This window comes from Monosiga brevicollis, genomic scaffold, assembly GCF_000002865.3.
Source record: "Monosiga brevicollis MX1 MONBRscaffold_8 genomic scaffold, whole genome shotgun sequence".
Lineage (NCBI taxonomy): Eukaryota > Choanoflagellata > Craspedida > Salpingoecidae > Monosiga > Monosiga brevicollis.
This window is the reverse complement of record NW_001865045.1, coordinates 825,874-835,716: the sequence shown is the minus strand read 5'-3', so window position 1 is coordinate 835,716 and position 9,843 is coordinate 825,874. Positions and strand designations below refer to the sequence as shown.

The 9,843-nt window shown below is 55.4% G+C and overlaps 3 protein-coding genes across 3 annotated transcripts; 1 reads left to right on the top strand and 2 right to left on the bottom strand.

The window, feature by feature from the left end:
* Positions 1–571: 571 nt before the first annotated feature.
* MONBRDRAFT_16917 (uncharacterized protein) lies at positions 572–1,806 on the bottom strand (the record flags this gene model as incomplete). Its single annotated transcript, XM_001745188.1, has 4 exons — positions 572–778; positions 893–1,408; positions 1,554–1,631; positions 1,711–1,806. The coding sequence occupies 4 exons, from the start codon at positions 1,804–1,806 to the stop codon at positions 572–574; spliced, it is 897 nt and encodes a 298-aa protein (XP_001745240.1).
* Positions 1,807–1,844: 38 nt separating this feature from the next.
* Positions 1,845–4,494, top strand: MONBRDRAFT_32194 (uncharacterized protein; the record flags this gene model as incomplete). The annotated part of the gene is made up of 13 exons (XM_001745353.1): positions 1,845–2,136; positions 2,175–2,244; positions 2,376–2,424; positions 2,531–2,627; positions 2,705–2,764; positions 2,852–2,920; positions 3,024–3,106; positions 3,179–3,295; positions 3,389–3,469; positions 3,550–3,666; positions 3,953–3,999; positions 4,272–4,375; positions 4,460–4,494. 13 exons carry the CDS (start codon positions 1,845–1,847, stop codon positions 4,492–4,494), a joined length of 1,221 nt encoding a protein of 406 aa, XP_001745405.1.
* An 867-nt stretch (positions 4,495–5,361) lies between these two features.
* Positions 5,362–8,739, bottom strand: MONBRDRAFT_20878 (uncharacterized protein; the record flags this gene model as incomplete). Its single annotated transcript, XM_001745187.1, has 10 exons — positions 8,678–8,739; positions 8,464–8,536; positions 8,227–8,310; positions 7,967–8,133; positions 7,743–7,868; positions 7,518–7,629; positions 7,301–7,425; positions 5,951–7,187; positions 5,588–5,772; positions 5,362–5,502 (listed from the first exon to the last, which is right to left on the bottom strand). Coding segments are annotated over exons 2-10 (2,238 nt in total), but the record flags the coding sequence as incomplete, so codon positions are not given.
* Positions 8,740–9,843: the final 1,104 nt, after the last annotated feature.

Genomic DNA, 9,843 nt, shown 5'->3' with positions numbered 1-9,843 from the left:
GAGAGAGAGAGAGAGAGAGAGAGAGACAGAGAGAGAGAGAGAGAGAGAGACAGAGAGAGAGAGAGAGAGAGAGAGAGAGAGAGAGAGAGAGAGAGAGAGAGAGAGAGAGAGAGAGAGAGAGAGAGAGAGAGAGAGAGAGAGAGAGAGAGAGAGAGAGAGAGAGAAGAATGAATTGGTTTGGTCGGAGAGAGAATCTCACACACAAGATCAAAACAAGGTGCGGACAGTGATGCGCGAAAAGCACACACACACACACACACACACACACACACACACACACACACACACACACACACACACACACACACACACATACACACACACACACACACACATACACACACACACTGAAATGCGAGTGTTAACGCGAACGGGAGAAGAAAAGTCTGAGAGGGGCTTGGATGTGGTGGTTGGGGGAAGTGGGAGATGGGTGATGGGTGCATGCATCAGCCTTTGTCTGCTTGTATGGGAGCGTGCGCCCGTGGCTCCGTGTTGTTTGGCACAGCATGCAACCTGAAATGATCATACGATTTATACTTTAACAGGTAAACTCAAAAGGCAGCCAGATGGATTATAGAGCGGACCAGGCTGGATCGTCGGTCCAGCCGACGACTGGGACGCGTGTCCAGGTGCGCACGTCATCCGCGCGCCAAACGTGTAGCTCCGTCACGCCGTGATCGAGGAGATACTGGCGTAGGCGCCCGTAGTTGGTGCCGACCTGGGCCGTGCCATGAGCATCATCGCTGATGGTAAGGCGGGCGCCACGCTCCAGCATCATCTAAAAAGGGAAGCCACGAAAGACAAACAGCAACGGCAGAAAGAAAAGTCAGACATTGATCCGTGAGTGAGCGTGCTTTCACCATCCCAGCCAGAGTGATGGCACCCTCCAAACCTTGAGCAAATCGGCGTGGGGATAGGGGCCGGGGAGACCCTTGCGGAGGCCTGAGGTGTTAATCTCGAAGATGCAGTCATGCTCCAGGCCCGCGGTCAGGGCACGGAGTGCCGCATCTAGCACGGGTCCTGTCAGCGGAATCTCGCCTCGGAAAAGACGGAAGAGGTCAAAATGCCCGACAACCGTGGGCTGCAGTGCCTCGATCATGGTGCGCACGTGCTCAAAATAGCGCACGGCCAACGCCGTGGGTCCACCTGCTTGCTGTTCAGCACGCGCCATTTGTGCTGCATCAAAGTCGATAGCAATGCCATCGACGTGGTGAACACTCCCAACAATGTAGTCTAGATTGTGTTGCTGCCGCAGCTCACGCGCAGCTTTTAGGCTGCCTGGCTCGCAAAACTCGGTTTCCATGCCCACGGCAATAGACAAGCGTCCTGCATAGGCTTGCTGAAGCCGGCGGGCTTCTTGCACGTACGATTCAAACTGCTCTGCCAGTTCCTTGGGGCCTAGCCCAGCCTAATCAGGGGATGGCAGATGAGCATGATTGGTGAGGGTTGATCCTGAAAGAAAAGCAGAACCCAGACACTGCACTGGTGGCGTGCTGCTGAAGCCCAGTTGAAAGAATACCAATGGGTCACCCAACAACTAGAGGCTGCCATACCTCAATTTCCTCTGGATACAGAAAGGCTGGGTTTGCTCGAGGCATGTGCTCGCTCAGGCCATAGTGACTAAAGCCGCGCTGGCAAGAGGCGGCCGGTCTCGTGAGCATCAACAAGCGCTCGGCACGCCGAAGAAAGCAAAGACGGGCGCCAAGCTACCTCGTGAGCGGTGTGCACAATCTCCGCAAGCGAATCACGGGCATGGCTGCAAAATTGCCCACTATGGCTATGCACAGACCACAACCGTGCCGCCATCTTCAGCCGCGATTAAATCCGGCGCTGGTCTCTGCTCGATGGTCCGCCAACTCTGTGTGTGTGTGTGTGTGTGCGTGTGTGTGTGTGTGTGTGTGTGTGTGTGTGTGTGTGTGTGTGTGTGTGTGTGTGTGTGTGTGTGTGTGTGTGTGTGTGTGTGTGTGTGTGTGCGTGTGTGTGTGTGTGTGTGTGTGTGTGTGTGTGTGTGTGTGTGTGTGTGTGCGTGTGTGTGTGTGTGTTTCGGCAAATATATCTGTTTCGTAACTTGTCAAACTCTCTCTCTCTCTCTCTTCTCTAAATCTCTAAATCTCTCTCTCTCCCACTCGTGCAAGTGTAACCCTTGATGCACTTTCTCTTGGAAGCTGTGCCAGGTCCACGTTCTTCGCCAAGACTGGTCAAGATGGCAGCGGAACTCATCCTGGATGCCCTCGAAGATCTCGAGTAAGATGCTGAATGAGCCCGGCTCTGGTTTAGAGAGGACGCATGAGAGTGTATATGTGGTGGGCTTACTTGGTGGTGGAACCAAGCCCGCTTCTCATCATCACCCTTGCCTGCCATTTACGCTGCCGCAGCTTCGATGACGTTGCCGACGTCCAGACTTTGGATGACCTCGTGCAAAATGTCGGTGCATGAACCCTTTGAACCGAACCTCACCCCATGCGAATAATGCGACGCTCATGGAACCTTGATGCTATGCCCCACGATACATTCACCTCCACGTCGGCAGGGCTTGAAAAGCGAGCGCTTTCGTGAGCTTGTCCATACACTCTGCGATCAATTGGCCAGCGTCTGCGAACTTCAGAACCGCATGACCCCGGGAGCTGGTGCGTAGCGTTGCGTGGCCTCAATCATTAATCCCCTTCATGATTGCTTGTTTTTGTTCTGATCTGCCGACTCGTAGATCGCACCGCCGACACGTCAGAGCTGGTGATCGAAATGTGCTCCATCCTCAAAGAATATGGTATGCTTCTCCCCTCGACCCATATGAACTTTGAGATGAGGTTGCGCTCCCCGCCATTTTGACCCCCCTGGGCCTCTCCCAATTCAGGCTGCCCCTACGAAGCTCTGCGCTCTCAAGAAGCGTTCGAGTCGCCATCTTCGCGCACTTGGCTACTTGGTACGACCATGACTGTTCGGCAGCAGTGTTGGATGCGCATCTCGACGCAAGTGTCGACGCTGCGCCACACATGCCTCACCGGCTGGCATCTGAAAACCAACAGAATATCTCCTAACCGAGCTGCAGACAAGCCGAATGTTTGTGGCCAAGCATGGCGCGGCAACCATGGACACTGGCAACGATGAGGTTGGTCGCGATGGCAAATTCTCCCGCCCTTCGCGTTCCTTCATTCCATTGCCCTTGTGTGCGATACCATAGACTTTTTCTGGGCTTGGTGGTCCGGCCGACTGCCTGCGCACCATGCTGGAGACTTTGTCCCTGCCCTTGAACACGGGTGCTACCCGTGACCAAGTTTTTGATCGCGTGACCGACAGCGTACGAGGAGGCGTTGAGAGACCTGACATGGAAGCGTCTTCACCCCTTCCATGCACTCAGTTGCTCGGCTCGCCGGCACATTTGCGTGTGTAGGTCACGAATATTCTGCAGGAACTCGGCGATGAACACCTGGGCCAACGCTTGCTACAGGCGCCCCTCACACCCGCCCAATGGGTCAGCTCCGCTTGTGCCTTTTGCATCAATTGCTGCTTGCCTGATTGCACTGACCTACATCTTATTTTGCTGTGTGCCAGTCCAAGTTGACTGAGCTGAATCAGGTGCTTGCAAACGAATATGCTCTGCGGCGCCAAATGCTCCTCAAACGTGTTGATGTTACCGTACAGTCATTCAAGTGGTCGGACCGTGCCAAGGTCAGCATTGACCTTCGGGTTCATCATTGGCTGCTCGGCATTTGACGCCCGGAAACCCGAACTCACCTGCGCCAACGACCTCTTGCGCCAGGGCTTATTGGATCAAATCGAAGCGGTGGCCCAGCCACTGCGCTCTCGCATGCACGTGGCATCGTCCATTGACGTCCATGATGTTCTCTATGCTACTTCTTGTAGGCTACCCTGCTTGCCTGTGCGCTCTCACCGCAGTCATAGCCCAACCAAGTGTTAATTGCCTCTCGTATTCACGCCATGGGACACCCTGTAGGCTTGCTTCATAACCAAAAAACCAGCAGCCGTAAACCAGTTGGCGCCGTACACAGTACTTTGGGAGGCGTTCTCATTGGCCGAGTACCTGATCGCGGTGGCCGGCCCAACGAGGCCCGTCCCGTTCCGGAGATGCCTGCATTCCGAAAGGTTCGCATACTCATGCGGGGCGATCGCAGTCCTTGACTTTGTGGCCACGGGGAGGGGGAGAGCCCGGGCGAGCTTGGTGTTGGACATCGCCCCTCTTCTTACCCATTCACATTGGATGCTCACGATCAAACCGTTGTTTGGCCGGGTGAACAGCGCGTGGCGGATGACAGTCGACCGCAACGAGATCGCAGCGCCCGAAGAGATGGCGGTGGTGGCCACGGTCGCGGCGGTGGTCGCGGTCGTGGTGGCAAGCGTAGCAACCGCGTGCAGGGTGGTACGTCCCAGAAGTGATGACCACTGGCACACGCACTAGTGCCTCTTCAGCCGTGGGATTTGATGGCGTTTTCCCGTGTACTAGGCTGGAGCAATGATCGCAAAGTTACCATTGAGTGATGCTGAATGACACGATGTCATGCACTATGCCATGGCCCCATGCATGCGGCATTCAAGGACAAGAATTCAATTGATATCGAGATTGATCGAGATGACAGCACACGGGTCGCTGTGAACGAAAACAAGAGCTTGCACACCCAAACCATCAACAGCAAGCACGACCACAGCTCGCAGGGAGCATTTCGTGGGAGCAACCAACCAAAATTTCCGGCTCAGGCGCGCCGGTCCATGAAATTTGTGAGAGCGAGACGGCCAACGCAGGCAAAGTTACATGAGTTCCTGGACCGTCTCCTCGTTACCAGGGCAAGGATGGGTCAGTTTGTCGCCGTCCTCAGTCAAAGGGGAATGGCGGTAATGGGTTACGAGGTCATTGAGGGATGGGAATAGCCTGTCGTTGCCCACGACCATGTACTGGCCATCAGGGGATTGGTCAATCATAAAGTGCTTGATGCGCGCAGGCGTGCGCACGGACAATGAATAGCCAAAGCGTGTCTCCGCAACGCGAATGAGGAAGGTGCCCACGGGTTGTTTGCCCAAAAGGCTCTCCGAGTGAACACGAGAAACAACGCCGTGGAACCACTTGGCAAAGCCACCAACGCCTCCCTCATTGTTATCATCAGCCATACCATGGCCCTTGGTCTTTTCCTGCTCCTTGAACCACTTGACGGATTGGTTGCGCTTGAGACCACTCTTGGACGAAGCGGCAGCACGAGGCGTGTGGCTCTCGTACGACATGGGTGCTGCATCGGGCTTGGGAGTTGACCAGTCGCGCTTAGAGTCAGCCTCATTGAAAGAACTGACGGCATCCCGAATGCTGGTGCCGTGGCGCTCAATCGTCAGAATAAACTTGTCAACGGCATCAACAACGCGCTGCTTCTCAGCCATCAGTTTCTGAACCTCACGCCGACCCAAAAAGCCGCGAGTAACCTTTTGCAGCACTGCTGCAGCGCCAGCAATGGGCTTCACCAGGTCATTCAGCTCATCTGGGTGGTAGTAGCGTAGGAACACCTGCAGCCAAGCCACGCATGTTGAGACGGAGGGACATGACGTGAGAAGGGGGAAGCACAGAGACGGGCAGCAGCAGACCACAAACCTTGGTTTTACCAATCTGCCAATCCTTGAGCTTGGCCTTCTCCAAGAGCATACGGCAGGCACCCGCATTGGCCGACTGACCAATACCCCACGCAAATGTCAAAGGCATGTAGCGATGCAAAAAGTCCTCGAAGGTAGGACGCACGGCATAGCCTTCCTTGCGAATGCGTGTCGTCTCCAGCATACCTGCAGACCACCCACGCAAGCATATCCGAAACCACGTCAACAAGACAGGACCCAATGCACACATTACCCTTGAAGGAACCGGGCGGTGATTTGCGCAAGGAAGAGCTAAGAGCTCCAGTCGCTTGTCAAGACAAATCAAATTTAAAAAAAAAAAAAAGCAGCAGCAGCAGCAACGTACCCGTGTAACGAAGCTGGTTCTTGACGAGCTGGTCGGCATACATGTGCTTTTGCTTGCTCTGGTTGGGCTTGATGCAACGGATGAAGTGAGGTGCCGAGGAGTTGAGACTGGTCATGAGCTTCTCGAGTGACTCCTTGAAGGTAGCACCCACAGACTTGCGCTGCTTCTTGGCTTCAGCTGCGCGAGCCTTCTTGACGGACATGCGCATGTTATTGCGGCTGAGGCCACGGCCGCCACCACGCTTGCCACGCTTGCCCTTCGCAGCCTTGGCATCGTCGGCATCACCATCGAAGAGCTCGCGCACAAGGCTGTTCTCACTCATGCGCAAAGCACCGAGGACATCCATGGCCAGGGTGTCACGGTTCTTCTCAAGGAAGCCATCGGCGTTGTAGCAAACATCACCGGCGTAGTGACGAATGGTGAAAATGGCATCGTTGCTACGCGGCTTGATGTACGAGGAGTGGGAACCAAACGTCTCGTGAAACTTTTCGACCATGGTCTGGTCCGTGGAGCGGGGCATGATGGCCTGTTCGTCCATGATGGCGAGAATGCCGGGCGGGCGGCGGGAGAGGAGCATGTCCAGGGTGGCCTGGTTGTCGGTAAAGGAAACCTGAGAGCCGTCGATGCCCTCCTTCTTGTACTCGTCAAGCTCCATCTGGAAAATGTGCGAGTTGAAAAAGGACTGGAGCTGTTCGTTGGCCAGGTTGATGCAGAGCTGCTCAAGGCTATTGTCATCAAAGTGCTCAAAGCCGAAAATATCGAGGAAAGAAATGATCTGACCGGTACCGCGGCCCTTGGGTCCCGTCAGAGAGTTGACGCGCTTGATAATCCAGGTGAAGGCGCGGCCATACAAGGCCTTGGCGGTGGCATCGCGCACATCCACGGCCTGGTCCGTACGCAGAGCCTTGGTGGTCTCCTCGCCACCGGTGATGAGGATTTGCTCAACCAAAGCCGCCTCCATGACGCCCACTTCGAGACCGAGCTGGTTGCAGGCCGCCTCGAGGATAGAGCTCGGCGACACGATGCTCGCGTGATCTTCGCCATCAAACAGGACATCACCCAGCCAGAGGACACCGGAGAGGATGGCAAAGAGGTTGTCCTTCTCACCCTGAGAGAAACCGACGAGGTCGAAGCAGGCCGACACCTCCTGCCACATATCACGGCATTCCTTGGTACCAATGAAGGCCAGAGCCTCGGCATTGCCGTTGATATAGCCGTGATCCTCAGCGCTGCCCAGCTAGAACACACAAAGGATACCACGAGATAGAAGATGAGGGGTTGAGTGTGGCTACACTTTGAAGTCAAGGAACGTTGAGCTGGCTTTCAAGCGACGAGGCGACCGATGCCAACCTCGTACTGCGCCTTGGCAGATGCGTCCAGGCCAGCAAAGATGTAGTAGAAGATGTGAAAGTTTTGCTCGCCATCGGCTTGATAGGTGACACGCGACTTTTCCAGAAGGTATTCCGTGATCAGAGCTGGTGAAAGGGCAAAAGAAACAAAGTGAGGACGCGTCGGGTGCAGCAGCGGCTGACGTAAAGTCACGGCGCAAGTGACGCTAAAAACGGACCGCCCCTGACGGTGAAGTTCTCTGTGAACTGGAGATCAAGGTATTTGCCAAAGCGCGAGCTGTTGTCATTCATCAGAGTCGAGGCGTTGCCAAAAGCTTCCAGCAGCGGGTTCTGTACACCATCAACCGAGCAAATACAAGAGCCAAGCCGAATGAACAACAACAGATGGCAAAGCTGCAAACGCAGGGTAGCCGCTCAGGTACGGGCAGGGTGGCGCGACGTACGACAGCGATAATCTTGTCAGCAATGCCCTCGGTTTCAGAACCGGCGCTGAGATCGATGATGTGCTGCAGGAAGAGCTTGGCTGATTCGGTCTTGCCAGCACCTGATTCACCAGAGATGACGCAGACCTGACCAGCGAGCAGATGCCAAAAGCAAGTCAATGGATGAGCCGAGGCAGCCAAGTAGCTCTTGCGACTTGACGCGGTAGCGACGAAAGAGGACACACCTGGTTCTTGCCCGTTGATTGAAGGGCACTGACAGCAGCATCGGCCACGGCAAAGATATGCGGGGGCAGAGATTCACGGTCGATGCCGCCGCGGTACTTGAGCTTTTGGCTCTGGTCATAGAGCTCGGGGATGCGAAAGTAGGGGTTGACGGCCACCAAAATTTCACCTACAGCGTCATGTGAGAGGAACAAGAGATTGGCTGCTGACTGCGGGCGTAAAAACGGAGGGTACACTGGAGCAAGCAAGGTGTGACACGCACCAACGTAAGTGTAGATGACATCGCGGTTGTATCGAATTTCGAGCTCCTTCAGCAGGGTGTCCTCGTTCAGATCAGCAAGTGCAGCTGCAGGACAATAATAATGAGCGCCGACACAAATCACTTCCAAACGGACGACGTTGTGGGTGGAGCAGGAAGAAGGACAGGACTAGATGCACGACGAGTTGAAAAGTGCAGTCACATGAAGTTTTGAGCACTCGAGGTATGCGACGATCTTACTCAGGTTATCGCATTGGCCGGGCGCGACGGCGTGGCCGCCCAAAGCAGCGCGGCGAGCCATGGTGCTGTTGAGCTGGGGAAGAAGAAAAACGGAGAAGAGCGGTGGGGGGAGGGGGGACGCAGGGCAGTGGGTCGATCAGGGTAAATTAGATTGATCCTCGCATGCATTTGAGCTTGTGGGTGGGGTCGGGACGTCTGGGGTGGTTTAACTCACCGAGACGCTGAGATGTGGCCAAGTAACGACGACGGAGGGGTGCGCCAAACAAAAGAGAAGGCGGTACTACGCGGACAATGAGCCGAAACGGAACACGGGTGAGCAAGCAAGCCTCCAGGCCCCGGTCGAGAAGCATGATCTCCCGACACCCATAACGAGGGAAAGGGTCGAGGACACGCCACAGGCGGCGCAAGGAGACGGATGACAGAACCGCCCATCACCAATCTCTGCCAGCCCGCAACAACGGTGGGCGTAGAAACCCCTTCCCCAGGAAACCAAAAAAAAAAAAAGAACGAAGGGGCGGAACGAGAGACGGCAGCGGTTGCTGGCAGCGGCCTCATGGCCAACAGCCCCCTCTGCACGTCAGGTCGCGGCAGCACAGCGCAGCAAAGCGTCTTGTGCCAGATTGCCAAGGACAGACATCGGGCTTGAAGCACCAAAGCAGCAAGGGCGCTGCCCAGGCCCGATCCAGCCGCTGCCCGCGCAACAGTAACAGGACAAGTCCTTAGCCGCGCGAGCGAGCGAGCGAGCGAGCGACTGACGTGCTTTCTCCTCTCAAAACCCAAGACCGCCCTCCCTCCGCCCACCAACTCGACGCACACACACACACACACACACACACACACGCACACACAAACACACACAAACAGATCTGAAGCACAAAAACCACACCGCCCCTCACTGACCCGCCTCTGCACTCATGAGATCAGATTGAGCCAGCACGCCATAGAGAGGAGAAGGAGACAGGAGAGACGCTTGCAGGCTGACCCCCCGGCTGCCATTCATCCGCACAACCCAACACACACACACACACACACACACACACACACACACACACACACACAGAGCCACTGAGGTGTCCTTCTTATGCCCTGCCTGCGCTCGCGCGCTTCTTCTCTTTGTTTGACTTACCCTGGGAGTGAAGAAAAGGACAATGGAATCCCTCTCTCTCTCTCTCTCTCTCTCTCCCTCTTTCTCTTGTATCGCCGCTACCAGGTGTGACACTGGTTTGGAACCTCAGTGCTACCAAGCGTGAAGTACTAAGACTGGTGCTGGGATGAATTGTCAGCAAAATATCGCTGGCGTTCTTGTGGATATTTGTATAAGTGGAGAACCGGTTTTGTGAGCAATTGTATTCAAAGCTTAAGCAAGATACCTCGTTTGCC